The 17228-nt window shown below is 37.3% G+C and overlaps 2 protein-coding genes and 1 pseudogene across 2 annotated transcripts; 2 read left to right on the top strand and 1 right to left on the bottom strand.

Moving 5' to 3' along the window:
* The first annotated feature begins 522 nt into the window (after window positions 1-522).
* LOC120153445 lies at window positions 523-3265 on the top strand (annotated as a pseudogene).
* Window positions 3266-10947: 7682 nt separating this feature from the next.
* On the top strand, window positions 10948-12680 carry LOC120153508 (probable inactive purple acid phosphatase 29). The gene is made up of 3 exons (XM_039165446.1): window positions 10948-11366; window positions 11603-11997; window positions 12074-12680. Exons 1-3 carry the CDS (start codon window positions 11015-11017, stop codon window positions 12542-12544), a joined length of 1218 nt encoding a protein of 405 aa, XP_039021377.1. The 5' UTR covers window positions 10948-11014; the 3' UTR covers window positions 12545-12680.
* Window positions 12681-12830: 150 nt separating this feature from the next.
* On the bottom strand, window positions 12831-13900 carry LOC120153509. Its single transcript, XM_039165447.1, has one exon. It carries the CDS (start codon window positions 13885-13887, stop codon window positions 12976-12978), a length of 912 nt encoding a protein of 303 aa, XP_039021378.1. The 5' UTR covers window positions 13888-13900; the 3' UTR covers window positions 12831-12975.
* Window positions 13901-17228: the final 3328 nt, after the last annotated feature.

Below are 17228 nucleotides of genomic sequence, written 5' to 3'. Positions count from 1 at the left end.
CGTCCTTATAAATTATTCTATTTTAGAAGGAAACTATTAGAGATATGTAAGTTAGTTCAAATATGAATTTTTAAAATTTTAAGGTTCATTTGATTCTACAAAATATTTTATGTTTTTGTTTTTTTTTAAAAAAATACTTTTTAGTTTTAACTTTTCAAAAATTAAAAAACACGTTTGTTTAATATAAATGAGAACTAATTTTTGAAAATAATGAAAATGTGTTTAGTATCAAGTTTTTTAAAATAAAAATAAATAAATAGTTATTAAATAATTAAATTCTATGCAAAATTTACATATTGTATTAAATAAAAAAAATAACCTTATTCAAGTAATCAACCAAAACCCAATCATTTTCGAGCAGCTTAATCATTTAATTCGGGCTAATAAGCCCATGTGAACTTTATGTTGAGCCCACTTCTTCCAAAATTAATATAACTCGGAAAAATTTACAAATAAGGAAATAGCAGACTCAGTGAGTCTACTGATCCGCGAAAGAACCATTTCGCTACTGCTGCAGGGCAGAAAAAAGTCAAAAAACAAACACTACTTCTCTGATAAGATAACCTTTTCCTTTTTTCTTTCCCACCAACCGCCTCTTAATAACCTCCGCCAATTCTTTCCTTTTTTTCCCCAGTCGCACTTCTCAAGATAGACCGGTAAAACCCAGATTTCTTCTCCACTTCTTTTGTTATTTCATTATCTTTGAAAAGAAAATCGACCCATCTCTCTCTTTTAGCTGCATTCCAAGATGGGTCCAGCATTTTAGCATGTTACTGTTATCCATTTATAGGGTTTATTTATTCAGTTTTTGTGATATATATTTTTCGAATTCTATGCAGATGGGTACTCCTCTGCCTCGTGAATGGCTCGGCCTTCAACAATTCCCCGCTGCTACACAATCAAAGTTGTTCGAGTTGTTGGGCAAATTGAAGCAAGAGGTTTTTTATAGAATCTTTTTATCCTTTTTCATTTTTTGTTGCCGTAATAACATATTTACGGATGATTGTTTTTGTTGTTAAAAATCGAAGAATGTCAACGCTTTGACTATCCTTGTTATGGGAAAAGGTGGTGTGGGAAAGTCCTCCACTATCAATTCTCTTATTGGAGAGCAAGTTGTTCGAGTAACTGCTTTCCAGGTCAGTATTGCTTTTATCTGTTCATTTGGATTCATGTGTGCTGTTTTAGATTTCTTAAGTTTCAATCATCATTGTATTTTTTTGGTTGTTTTCCAGGCAGAGGGGCTGAGACCCGTGATGGTTTCACGTTCCTGGGCAGGGTTTACATTGAATGTGATTGATACACCTGGACTTGTGGAGGCTGGATATGTCAATCACCAAGCTCTTGAGCTGATAAAAGGGTCAGTGCTAGAATTGAGCAGTAAAGTTAGCTTCTTATTTGTTAGATGGTGAATTTAGCTAATTGAGTAATTCCAGCTAATGGTAGTTAAATTTACTCTTACCACATGGTATGGTTCATTTTGCTTAAGAGCAATCCTTTAATTATCATGCAGGTTTCTTTTGAATAAGACCATAGATGTTTTACTTTATGTTGATCGCCTGGATGCATATAGAGTGGACGACTTGGATAAGCAGATCACTATGGCTATCACAAACAGTTTTGACAAAGAAATTTGGCTCAAAAGTTTGCTTGTGCTCACTCATGCACAGCTTTGCCCACCAGATGGACTGAATTATGATGTTTTCTCTAAAAGATCAGGGTGTCTAAAGGCCATTCGTATGGGAGCTCGGATTAGGAAAAGGGATCTTGAGGTATGTAAGTTTATTTAGGTGGAGACTTGTTGGATTGCCTGAATAATTATGTTAAAATGAAGAGAGAAGCTTATTTGTTGCATTAAAATTGCATGTGCCGGCTATAACTTTTTTTGTTGCTCACTTCTAGTTTACTAAAGTAGAGAGTTGAATGATTCCACACATTGTAGGAGCAGTTAGTATTTGGTAGTTTTGAGAGAGTGGAGGAGCTCTGGGCTGGTTATCTGCTCCTAGAATTGCCTTTGATCTGAAGATATGCTCATCCACAAACAACCAAAGTTTCTCATTGAGAGAGAAGCGATTAAGCTCTTTTGAACTCTTGACCCTAACAGTTTGTCCAGTTTTCTGATTGTTGACACCTCCTGTAGAAATAAATTACTTACCACTAACCTTCGCCACTTCTTTAGCTCAAGCTGTCCTAATCTTCGTTATAAGATACAAATAGTAATAGGTGAGTGGGTTCAATACCAGCCTTAAATATAGATAATTTACTCCTATTGCTGCAGTTTGGACTTGGAGTGGTTCGTTTCTGGCTGGTGGGCACTGGGCTCTGATCATATAGATATTAATATAACCTGAAGTCACTTTTAAAACGAGGATAATTCAAGAAAAAGAAAGGGAAAGGATAGGCAGATTATAACCAGACTTCATTGTCTGAGAAGATATTTTAGCTTGTAAATTTATTTTAATTAATTACTATTTCTTTTCTGATGATATGCTTCGAATGCTGGACTACGTTATCAGATATTTCTTTGGTTTTAATGGTTGTAGGATCTGCCATTCCCGTTGTTCTGGTTGAAAACACTGGGAGATGCAATAAAAATGACAAAGACGAAAAGGTTTGATTTTTCTCTTCTTTTCCGTCTTCTGCTCTCAATTGATTACCTTTCGTAATTATAAGTGCGTTGATTATATTTTGTTTCAATGTAGATTCTTCCCAACTGGTGAAGCTTGGATTCCGAACTTAGTTAAAGCCATCACAGGTGTTGCAACTAATAAGAGTCGAGCAATAGTAGTTAGCAAAGTTGGTTGATGGGTCTGATGCAAATGACAAGGGAAACTGTGGATTCCTGTTGTTCTTGGGGTTCAGGTAAAGTTGCAAGACCATTGATCAAGACCATTGATTTCTCTTTGGGCTGAATCGGAACATAAAAATATTTCCTAACGCATGATTTTTTGGGTCCAGTGGTTTGTTATCAAATGGATTCAAGGAGCAATTAAAGGGATATTGCAACTGGCAATGGACCTCTATGAATGGGATATCTGGCCAACGCCCAGTCTCTGTTTGGGCGGGTTTAAAGATTATTATATTAGTTCTCCTTTTCGTTTGAAGGTTTCTTTCATTTTCATTTTGGTTGTTGAGTTTGAATATGCTTTTTGGCAGATACTATGGTTGAGTTGTTTGTAGGATTAGAGCTTATTTTCAGCTACTACATCTGTTTTTGTTTTCTCGAACTACCTACCTATATATTTTTTGAAGATTTTTTCTTTTTGGATACAATGTGTGTTAGGAAATAAACCAAGTACAAGTAATTTCCCTATAACCAGATTAGTGAGAATGCGAAATAAAAGCGGAAAAATAATACCCGAAATTTGATAACGGAGTTCAGCCAATTTATGCTTACGTCTCCGGACTGCTGCAGATCTTTTACTAAGAGAGAAATTTTACAAGTGTTACAAAACACTCACTACTCACAAGAAAGCTCTAGTATTGGGAGAAAGAAATGATTTTTGGGATGATTTTGAAGCTAAATGAGCTAGGGTATTTATAGTTAAAACTTAGGGACTAATATTGTAATTAAAAATAAAAATATTTTGGGCATCCCCCCTCCCCAATTTGTTTTAGCAGCCCCCCATTTTTCTTCCCTTAGCAGCCCCCCTGGCTGCTGTCTTTGACCAACAATCTCCCACTTGAAGACTAATTTCAATCTGTCTTCACACCTCGATCGAGCAGCAGTATTTTGGTCTTTTATCTAGCATGCCAACTGAAGTTGAACAACAACTTCAGTTTGTCCGTGGTCCCGTCTTTGTTAACATGTCTCCGGATTTGAGCTCCACTAATCTTTTCAAGTTTCAAAATCCCATCTTCCAGAAGAGACCGGATAAAATGATATCTCAATTGTATGTGCTTCGGCCTGGAATGAAAGACGGATTTTCGCTAGATGGATAGCACTTTGATGTCGCAATAAAGACATTGTTTTCTTGTTTCTACCTAACTCGTCCAAGAAACTTTGGAGCCAAAACCATCTCTTGCTGGCTTCCTTCTGATGTCAATATTTCCGGCTAAGTCAGCATCTACATAGCCTGTCAGTATCGTATCTCCACTTTTGAAACAAAGTGCTTTGTTTGTGGTACCCCGCAGATATCTGAGGACCATTTGACTGCTTCCCAGTGTACCTTGCCCGGATTATTCATGTACCTGCTAACAGCTCCCACTGCATGAGCAATATCTGGTCTGGTACAAACCATGGCATACATCAGACTTCCAATTGCTGAGGCATACGGCACCTTCACCATGTGTGCACGTTCTTCCTCGTCTTTGGTGATTGGTCTTTGGAGAGTCTGAAATGAACACCTAAAGGTGTACTTACTGTTTAGCATCTTGCATGTTGAACCTGGAGAGTACTTTGTTGATGTACTCAGCCTGTGATAACATCAAAGTCCCCGACTTTGTGTCTCTTTTGATCCTCATCCAAGAATCTGCTTTGCAGCGCCGAGATCCTTCATAGCAAACTGCTTCGACAATTTTTGCTTCAAGTTTATAATCTCTTGCATATCTGAGCCTGCAACGAGCATATCATCAACGTACAATAATAAAATATGAAGCTGTTGTCGAACCTCTTGATGTAGCAACAATGATCTGCTTGGCATCTGGTAAAACCACTGCTACTCATGAAACTATCGAACTTCTTGTACCACTGTCTTGGAGCTTGTTTTAAACCATACAAGCTCTTCTTTAACCTGCATACCAGGTTTTTCTTGTCTGCTTTTATGAAGCCTTCTGGTTGCCTCATATAGATTTCTTCCTCCAAATCACCATGAAGGAAAGCTGTCTTTACATCTAACTGCTCAAGATGTAAATTCTCTGCAGCTACAATTTTCAACACCAGTCTGATTGTAGACAGTTTTACGACTGGAGAGAAAATTTCATTGTAATCAATACCTTCTTTTTGCTGAAAGCCTTTGACAACCAATTGCTTTGTAACGTTTGCTCCCATCGTGCTCTTCTTTGATCCTGTAAATCCACTTGTTATGGAGCGCTCTCTTGCCTAGTGGTAATTCAGCTAATTCCCACGTCTGATTTGACATAAGCGAGTCCATCTCATCTTTCATGGAAGACTCCCACTTGACTGAATCCTCCACTTGCATTGCTTCATCATAACACTCTGGTTCACCATTGTCAGTCAGCAACAAGTAGTGTAAAGAAGGTGAATACCGTTGGGTTGGTTTAGGAATTCTGGAGGAGCGTCTCAGTTCTGGTGTGCCTGGTTCTTCCTCTTGAACTGCTTCAGGACTGATCTGAACATCATTTTCAGAAATCTCCTCGAACTCAGCAAATTCCTTTGTTTCAGCCTCGGTATTACTTGATTTGCGGTTGACCTGTCTTTGTACATCACATTTTCATTGAAAATGACGTCTCTGCTTCTGATGATCTTTCGATTTTCGTAGTCCCAAAACCGGTAACCAAACTCATCACCGCCATAACCAACAAAGGCCATTTGTTGGACTTAGCATCAAGCTTACTTCTTTTCAGCAGAGTCTATGTGTACATAAGAATACAACAAACACTCTTAAGTGTGAAAGGTTTATTTCTTTCTTGCTCCAAACTTCCTCTGGTATTCTTCCATCCAAAGGAACTGAGGGCCCACGGTTGATCAAGTAAGCTGCAGTGTTGATTGCTTCAGCCCATAGAAATTTGGGCAAGCCGGCATGTATCCTCATACTGGCACGTTCATTCAGAGTTCTGTTCATGCGCTCTGCTACACCATTATGTTGCGGTGTCTTGGGAACTGTTGTCTCCATTTTGATCCCATTGTTTGCGCAGAAATCTCTGAATCTACTGTCTCTGTACTCTCCTCCATTGTCAGACCTCAACCGCTTGACTTTCAAACCAGTGTCATTTTCCACCATGGCCTTCCATTTTCTGAAGGTATCAAAGACTTCTGATTTCTTCTTCAGAAAATAAACCCACACCTTCCTTGTTGAATCATCGATGAAGGTGACATAATATAGTGAGCCTGCAAGAGATGGAACTGGGGATGGTCCCCATACATCAGTATGAATCAATTCTAACCTTTCTGCCTTGGGTGCCTTGCCAATCTTTGCAAAACTGACTTTCTTTTGTTTTCCAAAGATGCAATCCTCGCATAGTCCGACATCCACATTCTTTAGATCCGGCAGCTTCCCTTTTGACAGAAGTATCTTCATTCCTTTCTCGCTCATATGGCCAAGCCTTTGGTGCCATAGGTTTGATTTTCCATCAGCATCTGCTACTGCAATGATATTCTCTAAATTTGAGGTTACATAGAGAGTACCAGTCTTCTTACCACGAGCAATGACGAGTGCTCCTTTGGTAATCTTCCATTCACACCTGAAAAGGTTGTACTATATCCTTCTCCATCAAGCTGTCCAACAGAAATCAGATTTCTTTTGAGGCCAGGAATATGTCTCACTCCTGTCAGCTTCCAGGTGGTCTGGTTTGGCAGCTTTAGTCGGATATCTCCTTTTCCGACGATCTTCAAGGTTTCATCATCAGCAAGATGAACCTTCCCAAAATCACCACTGATATAGTTCTCCATGATTTCTTGGCATGGGGTGGAGTGGAAAGATGCCCCTGAATCCAAGATCCATGATTCAATCGGACTGTGACGCTTAGAATCATGGCATCACCTGTCTCCTCTGTCACGTTGGCAGATTCCTGTGCACCGGTATCTTTCTTCAGTGCTCGGCAATCTCTTTTAAAGTGACCTTTCTTGCCACAATTATAACAGGTAAAATCTTTCTTTCCCGTTCTGGATTTTTCCCGTCTGGATTTGGATCTGCCACGATTTGAATTTCTTTCTGAAGTTCTCCCTCTGGACTCCGTGTGCAAGGCTGAGGAGGTTGATGCTTCACCCGATTCTCTCCGTCGAATTTCTTCGCTCAGTACCAGATCCCGAACATCGTCGAATTTCAATTTACTATTTCCCGACGAGCTGCTAACTGCTGTAACAGTAGCATTCCAACTGTCTGGTAGAGATGATAAGAGAATTAAAGCTCGAACTTCATCATCGAATTCAATTTCTACAGAACTCAACTGGGTTGTGATTGTGTTGAGTTCATTCAGGTGTTGAGCCACTGATGCCCCTTCCGTCATCCGCAAATTGAATAATCGCCTCATCAAGTGAACTTTGTTTGAGGCCGATGGCTTCTCATACATACTGGAGAGAGCTGCCATAAGACCTGCCGTGGTCTTTCCTTTGCTATGTTGAAAGCAACATTTCGGGATAACGTCAGTCGGATAACTCCGAGGGCTTGTCTGTCGAGAAGAGCCCAATCTTCATCCTTCATGCCCTCTGGTTGCTTTCCTGAGAGGGGTTGATATAGATTTTTCTGGTACAGAAAATCTTCGATCTGCATTTTCCAAAAGCCAAAGTCCGCACCATCGAACTTTTCAATTTTCACCTTCCCTTCGTCTGCAGCCATCGCTCCCACTCGAATCTGGCTTCGTTTGGATCGTTTCTGACAATTTCTGCGAACCGCCGTGTATTAGAACACCTCCGTCGACAAACTCGTATCGCCGACCGAATTTCACTATTCACGAAATTCACTATTCACGTGAATAGTAATGAATAGTAACCTCGCATAAAATTGACAAAATTCACAACCAAAAGCTCTGATACCAGTTGTTAGGAAATAAACCAAGTACAAGTAATTTCCCTATAACCAGATTAGTGAGAATGCGAAATAAAAGCGGAAAAATAATACCCGAAATTTGATAACGGAGTTCCCAATTTATGCTTACGTCTCCGGACTGCTGCAGATCTTTTACTAAGAGAAATTTTACAAGTGTTTACAAAACACTCACTACTCACAAGAAAGCTCTCTAGTATTGGGAGAAAGAAATGATTTTTGGGATGATTTTGAAGCTAAATGAGCTAGGGTATTTATAGTTAAAACTTAGGGACTAATATTGTAATTAAAAATAAAAATATTTTGGGCAGCCCCCCTCCCCAATTTGTTTTAGCAGCCCCCCATTTTTCTTCCCTTAGCAGCCCCCCTGGCTGCTGTCTTTGACCAACAATGTGCGAATGGAGATCTTATTAACCCTTAGGTCCAACAACGGAGGCTAAGCGCCACTATGAAGGATGTTGGCAACATACCTATATGTTGGTGTTTTTGTGCAATCACGGCGAAAGCCCCTGCTCATGTCCTTGTCTTCGGTGGTGGATTCAGATTTTTTTAGGGTGAACATACATGTATTAATAACATATATATGTGAGTGGACATAAATAAATATAAGTTTACACACAATTAAAAATTAATAACTAATAGAATGAATTTTCTGTTTCTAGATATGGTTGATTGGTTGTCCACGAATCTTTCTGAATAGCCCCATTTTGCTACACTGCTGTTAATCGGGATCTTCTATTTGGTTAGATTCTTTGGAATTTATGGTTGTCCCGGAATGTTAAGGTTTTTGAGTCTCCCGTTGATGGTGGTGGAAGTATAATTGAACGTAATCGACACCTTGTGGATATGACTTTTCGAGCTTTGGCGGAGAACTGTATGAATAAGCAGATTATGCCCGTTGCACTTCGCGGTCTACACGTTGGCTTCCTCCGTCTGACCATTGGTTGAAAATTAGCACCGATGGCACTCGTAGTGAGTTGGATGGGTCCGCTTCTTGTGGTGGTGTAGCTAGAGATAGCCATGGCTCTTGGAGGTTTGGGTTCCAGTGGTAGCTTGGGTGTCTATCTTGGTCTCCTTTTGACGTGGGTGTTGGGTTTTAGACATCATTCTTAAAATTGATAGTTTGGAAGTGGTTCAGATTCTTCGTAAAGATTATAACGGATCTCATTCCTTGAGTTCGCATTTGGATAATCTTCGGCAGCGTCATTGGATCGTTAAGGTCCAACATGTTCTACGTGATGGTAAAAGGTGGCCGATGCTTTAGCCAAGATTGTAAAATTCGATAGTTTCGAATCTACCATCTTTGCCACACTTCCAGCTTTTTCGTTCCACTCTTACATGATGATATCGCAAGCTTGTAAGGTTGGGTTTGCAGTTCTGTTTTGCTTGGGCAATGGAATAGTTGCTATGTTACTTGTGTTTGATTCAATTCGTTTGTTCGCTTTAGTACTATCATATGTGCTTTTTTTCTCTAATTAGAATTAAGGAAGTCTTTAAACAAATTAAGGCATACGTGAATGTTTTCCTATATGAATTCATACAATTTTAAAGAATGTTTTCCTATATGAATTCATACAATTTTAAACAACCCCAAAAAAACATGGATTCGCCACCGTTCATATTATCTTCTACTTCTGTGTGTATTTCTTATATAGTCAACAAAAAAAAAAATAGACTGAAAAAAGAAGATTAATTTGTTCAGAAAAAAAACTCGATTAGCTAAAATAAATCAAATGGAATGAATATTCCTTCAATAAAAAATAGCTAAAATAACAAAGTACTTTATTTTCATGGCACATGTTACCACAGCAAAGTTAATCTGTTTACCCATTTTCATTTTCTCTTTGGGTGCATATCTGAAAGGAGAACCCATTCAGATACAAAAATCAAAGATGATTTGACAAGTGTATCACGCATAATGTGGAAAATTGTGGGGATCAACGAATGAAAAAAATTATTAATTTGTTTGCATCGATGTATGTGATGAGTAGTAGAAATCCATTTATTAACATGCTAATCGGCCACTGGCAAAGAATCTCAACCGATGAAAAATTTTATCGCTTCTTCTTAAACATTCGTGGATTATGACCTGGAGTTGTGGAAATTTTTATACTCACGGGATCACATTCTCATTGATGGCTGCTAAGTAATGATTGTTGCTTATCAATTTGATTACTGATCTGCTGCACTTCACCAGGTAAGCTCATCGGATGTATTTCCAGGCTGAACTCGGGTGGTGAGAGTAACGTTTAACTGAATTTTTCATATGAACCCACAAATGACTTGGAAAAGCTGTTGACTGCTGACGCAAGTGAAGAATTGATTGCTATGGTTTCGGCAGTAAGTGCAGCCATATGTGGTAGGAACAAATTTTACTATGCCATTCATTGCATGTGGTACTATTTCTGGAAGCCCAATGATGATGTTTCTTTCCCGTTTGGTTTGAAGATGAATTTTTTCTTTCTTTCTTTGTTTATTTAAAGAAAACAATATTTGCTCAACTCAACATTAAGAATAATTTGTTAACTGTATGCGAGGTCAGTTTTACAGTGCGGCACCTTAATAGAAGACTAAAATAAGACGTTATCGGTTTTGTTATTGTTTAAATAATAAAATCGGTAAAAAATCACCGGTAATATTATTATTTTTACCTAAAACATCATTTTTTAATATTACTGATCATTTTTTAACACCTAATAATATTTCCGGTAATTTTTTCGAAAATCTGATTAAAACGTCCAATAATAACAAATCTAGTCAATTTTTTAGCAGATACCCGGAGATAATTGACAGTATTTGTCAATCAATTTCAAGAGCATTTTTACTAATTTAAGTTCCAAGATTAGACTAACGAAAGTTGACAAATTGACCATTATTATTTTTTACTAATTTAAGTTCCAAAATTTCCAGAAATAAATTTCTTTCTGGAAATTTTAGAACTTAAATTAGTAAAAGTGCTCTTGAAATTGATTGACAAATACTGTCAACTATCTCCGGGTATCTTCCAAACCATTCACTAGGAATTTCCACGTTGCACAAAATGTTGAAAAGTCATGACGCCAACTTTGAACAATAATAATGGTCAATTTGTCAACTTTCGTTAGTCTAAATTGACAGCAATGGTTTAAAAATTAAATGGGAAAATTTCTTATTTAGTCTATGTATTTTAAGGTATTTATAAAATTAATCCTTAAATTTCAACTGTATAAACGACGGGAAAAAAAAAGCAGATTTAGTAAAGATAAGAAGCTCTTATGAGACTGAACATCTCCCTCAAGTTTGATACGAAACTCTATACCCAACAAGGGAAACCCTCTCAGGAACTGTAAACCCATAAAAAAGAAAACCCAACAATGTCACAACCTTCTTCAGTTAACATCAACAGGATGAAGCTTTGCGTCTCTCTTCTTTTTCACGGTTTTGTTGTCGCCACGGCCGTGCTTTTGCTTTGTTTTGTACCCATTAACGTCTCAGCTGTTGCCAGGGGACGATCTCCGCAGCTGCAGCTGTCGCAGAGGCTGAGGTTCGATCAGAACGGGGAGTTTAAGATACTGCAAGTCGCGGATATGCACTTTGCTGATGGTAAAACAACGCCGTGTTTGAATGTGTTGCCTAGTCAGGTTCATGGTTGCTCTGACCTCAACACTAGCTCGTTTATCCAGCGCATGATTCAAGCCGAGAAACCAAATTTAATCGTTTTCACCGGTAATCCAGTAAACCCTTTTCGTACTATTTGAGTATAGAGAGCTTGCTTACATAAACAAATAAAAACAAAGTGTCGATTTGTTTCGGTAGCCCTCCTTATTGGCCAAACACTCAGCTCTATTGGCTAAAAATGGTTTAATTATTCCTATCTATCTTTTAATAGCATAGTGTAATAGAATGATCTTTTCTAAGTTTGTGTATGGTGATTTGTAAGTTCACTCTTGCGTGTGTTTTAGGAGACAACATCTTTGGATTTGATGCCACAGATTCAGCCAAATCACTGAATGCAGCATTTGCCCCTGCAATTGCTGCAAGAATTCCATGGGCTGCTGTTCTGGGGAACCATGACCAGCAAGGCACCTTATCAAGGGAAGGAGTTATGAAACACATAGTTGGCTTGAAGCATACGGTGTCTCAATTCAATCCTTCTGAAGCACATATCATCGATGGTTTTGGCAACTATAACGTCGAGGTAGGCGGGGTTGAAGGGTCTGGTTTCGCAAACAAATCGGTTCTCAACCTCTACTTCCTTGACAGTGGAGATTACTCCACAGTTCCTGATATCCCTGGCTATGGTTGGATTAAACCCTCTCAGCAGTTTTGGTTTCAACGCACTTCTGCAAAGCTTCAGGTAAGAACCTCATTATACATAATTGGAGGCCATTTCTTAGGTGAATTGCAAGTTTTACAATTTCGTTTATATGCAGAGAGCATACATAAGGCCACCAAAGGCTCAAAAATCATCTGCACCAGGGCTTGTTTATTTCCACATCCCACTGCCCGAATTCGCTAGTTTCAACTCGTCTAACTACATTGGGGAGAGAAAAGAACAAGGGATTAGTTCTGCTTCTATAAACTCGGGCTTCTTCACAACTATGGTAGAAGCAGGCGATGTGAAGGCTGTTTTTACAGGCCATGATCACCTCAACGATTTCTGTGGCCAATTGACCGGTATACAACTGTGTTATGCTGGGGGATTTGGGTACCATGCGTATGGGAAAGCTGGATGGTCCAGGAGAGCTAGGGTGGTGGTGGCGTCTTTAGAGAAGATGGAGAAAGGAGATTGGGGAGCGGTTAAGTCGATCAAGACTTGGAAGCGCCTTGATGATCAATATCTCACTGCCATTGATGGCCAAGTCCTCTGGAGCAAGAACTCAGCTGGTAAAATACGTAACTAACTCTGGTGACGCTTAAGCACAATGGGTTGGTGTTGCCCTAAAGGAACATCTACATTTTGGGTTTTATATCTTGTATGACATTGCATGTAAACATTTCTTAAGACGTGTAAAAGCAGTTGTGGTATTTTATATGACATTTTAATAATATCCTAATAAAGGTATAAATACTAAAATTATAGTACATGAAACTCAATTCAATTGAATCTGTAATAAGATACAATCAACTAATTATTTCTACAATGAGGCAATCCTGTTGGTTGATACATTTGGCCTTTCTATACAAGTTTGAATCTTTGATCGAATCATCGAACCTCAACCATCTAAACTCTCGTTGACTACTTCTACGGCTAATGGCAACGAGACAAATCTTCCGCAGAAGAAGTCGCTTAATGAGAAACCCACACTCATGTACCATACAAATCACTTCAATCTCACCGATGCCATTGCGTAATTCGTATGCATAACTTGTTGAGGCCATGAAGGCAAATTAATACAATTATGCCCCCAAAAGTAGCAGCCCGGAGCAGTGGTTGTTCCGGCGGAGAGTAGGCTACCAAATAAATGCTATCTTTGGTGATCAAGATCCAAGCTAAACACTCCAACAGGGACTTGACAGCTGAGGAAAGCCCTTTGCTCTCTGTTGACAACCTGCAAATAATCCTTAAACACAAAGTTCCCATGACACAAAATGTCGTAACTGATAATCCCCGATACGTGATCAACTTCCCTCCCGCAACTAAAACTTTTTTACGACACACGCAAGACAGGCACTCGCCGGAGAACGTCGATGATGCTAAAGCATCAATGCCTGTGTAGTAAGGTAGGATGATTGAATCCAGGTATACACTCGCATGCAAAATCCCTGAAATGGTGGAAGCTTCCAAGAATGCGTACCTAGGGTCCTTGTCGACTCCAGTGTCAAAGGCGAGAGATGAAATTTGAACTAGTTGAAGAATAGCCGGAGCAATGCATGGGAGAGGGTACAATGTGCTGATTCGTAAGCCCTTGGCGAGTGCCAATAGGATTAGTGGGAGTAACAGTGGACCTGAAGGCAGCAACAGTCTCTTGGACTGACTTAGACAAGGCCGCCCTCTTTTTGATATATCCATCAACATCATGATTAATGTGGGCACATATGAAGCAGTCGAAAGGAGAAGAACAAGAACATCAACGATCGACGGATAATTCCCGGGATAAACGCTGTCGCAGAAGTAATGAAAGGGGCAGTTGATTGGATCCAGAGTTTCTTCCACTTGCCATCTAGTGCATTTGAAGAAGACCATGCGTATATCTTCTAGGTTCCATTCAGGCTGAAGTGCTGGATGCAGAATTTGGGTCTCCATTATGTTGTTTGCATTCCAATTTTTTTTCTTTTACAGGGACTTATTTTATATGACTTGAAGTAAAAGCAAAATGCAGTAGGAAAATAGATCCTCTGTCTGTTGAGATGCTGAAGTTCCATCTTTCTTTCTTTCTATTTTTACATCTTTTTTATTGGTGAATCATACTTGCAGTAAGACCAATGTAATCCTTTTTATTAATCATAACAATATATTATTTCTATTGTATAAAAGAAATACCGGCATGATAATTAACAGAGGAGATGGTCATAATTTGAAATATTACTATTATTATTTTAATAATATGAGATGATTATAAAGTAGTACATGTTCAAAAATTTTTTAGTCAATTCATAATGCATATACACCTTGTATATACATATACTCGTATATAAAATCTCTAAGAATAATAATATTATCTTTTACTAATTAGATCTTATAATGAGTTGATAGTTTAGACTATAAGAATCTAGTTGCAGAGCGAGGTTGGTAAGGGTGCGTATTCATCGGCTGCAATGGATGAGAAATTTTGAAGCAACTTGGTTGTCAAGAAATGCTGTTGAGTGACTGATCGCTACTGATGACCGATTAAAAACACCATGATATCGCGGTTTCTTAGTTTTTTTTTTGGGCTTTGAGTTGTGTACATTTTGTGGGGGATTTAACATGGTGAGATGTATGTATGCATGTATCAACTCATCCACCATATTCAACTTTAATAATATAAAATATTTTATTAAAAATCCCCCATAACACATCATGCGGTTCCTCCAATCCTAGGTCAAACTGCAAATCATAGTCTTTCTGTATTTTATTGAGAGATTCACCGTGTTTTGTTCAAAGACAAAATAATAATAATAATAATAATAATACATGTTATACGCAGAAGAAAAATGTATCATAAAAATATAATATTATTTTATAATAGATATAATTTTCATATTAATTTTAATATCATATTATATTTTAATTATTTTTAAAAACCTTTTTGAGACCCTTTCATCCGGAATTGACATCTACATTAACTATTTTTTTTCTTCACACGAATAATTTTAAGAAAACACTAAAAACATTTTTCTAAACTCTTAACAGTTTCATTTAGACGGGATATGATCTAAGATTAAAAGCTATTTAAATTTTGGAGGCTGGTTATAAAAATATTTTTATTTAAATTAAACTATAAAGATAAATGAAAAGAAAGTATATTCAATCTGTCATTTATAGCATGCAGAATTACTGGAGCAATCAGTTGTTGTTACCTGATGCTGTGATTAAAAGGATTAATCAACTTTGCTCCAGGTTCTTCTGGAAGGGTGAAGATAAGCCAGTGAAAGAGGCTAGAGTAAGCTGGTCTTCCATTTGCAATCTCAAGAGGGCGGTCTTGGCCTCAAGGATCTTAAGGTTTGGAATCATGCGTGCTTTATTGACCTGATCCGAAAATTTTTGTTAAAAGGAGGGGTCTATTTGAGTGGCATGGCTGCATGCATATTTTGTGAAGCAGAATTCTTTTTGGCAGATTACATGCCCCCAAAATGGTAGCTGGACATGGAGGTGTCTTTTGCAGCTTCGTACTAAAGCAGGTATGATCATTGGTTTGTTAGGTGACTCATTCTCTTCCTTATGTTTAATTTAGAATGAGCTGCGAGTGCATAGAGCTAAAGTTCATTGGGATAGGTTCTTTTGGCATTCGGGTCATGTCCCTAAATTTTCTGTTATAGCTTGAATGGCGGTTCTGGATAGGTTGCCCACCAAGGTTCGACTCATGTCTTTTGGACTGTATATTGATGGCTCGTGCGCGTTTGTTTGAATGTTTTAGAGTCGAGGAATCATTTATTTTTCACTTGTTGTTTTACAAAGACTTTGGGTTGGTGTTCTAAGTTCGTGTCATCAGTCACGACCTCTTCTTAGATGGGGTGAAGAATTGCTCTGGGCTTGTCAAAACCTTAAAGGGAGAGCTTCGTTTGGCATGAAATTGCTACATTGCGACGATTTGTCGGGAGTAAAATAATGGGGGTTGCATCCTTTGAGGGTAGCTTGGTTGATCAAATTAAAGAGGCGGTTCGATTGCGATTTAGCGTTCTGCAGGTTAATTCCAGGGGGCAGTTAATAGTGGCCTTTGAATGGGTTGGTGGCTTACTGTTTAGTTTTGTCATTTTTTCATTCTTAGTGTTTATACGTGTGTTTAGGTATGCATGGATTGATTAAGGTGGTTTTTGTACTGTGGTTGGGTTTGGAATATAATTCATTCATTCATAAAAAAACAAAAATTAACGAATTATTTTAAATTTAAAATTATTTAGTAATTTATGACAAAATGTACATCGTAAAACAAAATTATCTTCAAATATAATTCATTTTTTTGTAAAATTGAAAACTATTTATCACCAATCAGGTGATTTTGTGTGATGAGATACTAAATCTTTCAAATAAGATTAAAAATTTAGATCTTGACATTTATTAATAGAGTAAACTGGATTAAAAGGATTATCCTAACATCTGTAGTATTTAATCTGAATTAGTTAATTAATAAATCAAATATCGGTGACTAAAAAAATTAAAGATGATTTTTATTTACATCGTATATTTTATAATAACTTGTATAAATTTATATAATTTAAATGAAAATAAAATAACACCCAACACTCTTTCCCTACATAATACTCTCATCTTAAATATATAAAAATATTTACCAATAGAATGTTAGTTTACTTTAGTTAGTGGTGTGATGATGTTTTAGAAGTTGGACTAGTGTTTTTATGTAAATGAATTATTATGTTTATAAAAATTTCATATTAAAATTTCAGATTATATAAATATTTTTATATTTTAACTTAAGGATTTTGATATAAATTTTTCTTTAGATAATTTACCGTGATTATAAAATTATAATTGTTTAATTTTTTTTAATTTATTGATAATTTTTCTTTAGATAATAATCATTTTTTCATAATTGAGACCAACTCTTTTTAAATATTTTTCTTAATATATATCGGTATTCAATCTTTTAATCAATTAATCAAAATTGAATATTATGAAAACTTAATATAGAGACGATCCTCTTGACTTAATTTATTTAATACGCAAACGTAAAAATTAAAAAAAATCAATAATTTGAATATTTAAAACCCATTTTGAATTCCATTTGTAGTGAAAAAAAGAAAGAAAAAAATCTTCGAATAGAACCAAAAGAAAAGCTACAAACACAACCCACAAAAACATAACTGATCCTTGCTAAAGAACCTGAGCCAGGTCTTTCCCAAAACAACACTTGAACCGCGTTGCTTCTAATTAACCGAACAAAACACCACTCGCCCTGCCCCTTGAGTGTCATCAATCATTTCTCC

Source organism: Hibiscus syriacus, unplaced genomic scaffold (assembly GCF_006381635.1).
Source record: "Hibiscus syriacus cultivar Baekdansim isolate YM2019G1 unplaced genomic scaffold, ASM638163v2 tig00111100_pilon, whole genome shotgun sequence".
Taxonomy (NCBI): Eukaryota; Viridiplantae; Streptophyta; class Magnoliopsida; order Malvales; family Malvaceae; genus Hibiscus; species Hibiscus syriacus.
The sequence above is the reverse complement of the archived record's forward strand: the minus strand, read 5'-3'. Positions and strand labels throughout refer to the sequence as shown.

Bases quoted from the DNA above. Each gene is read 5' to 3' on its own strand.
- LOC120153509 (XM_039165447.1), bottom strand. From the start codon at position 13,887: ATGGAGACCCAAATTCTGCATCCAGCACTTCAGCCTGAATGGAACCTA.
- LOC120153508 (XM_039165446.1), top strand. From the start codon at position 11,015: ATGTCACAACCTTCTTCAGTTAACATCAACAGGATGAAGCTTTGCGTC. The intron at 11,367-11,602 runs GTAATCCAGTAA...CGTGTGTTTTAG, and splicing joins AAATTTAATCGTTTTCACCG to GAGACAACATCTTTGGATTT. The intron at 11,998-12,073 runs GTAAGAACCTCA...GTTTATATGCAG, and splicing joins GCACTTCTGCAAAGCTTCAG to AGAGCATACATAAGGCCACC.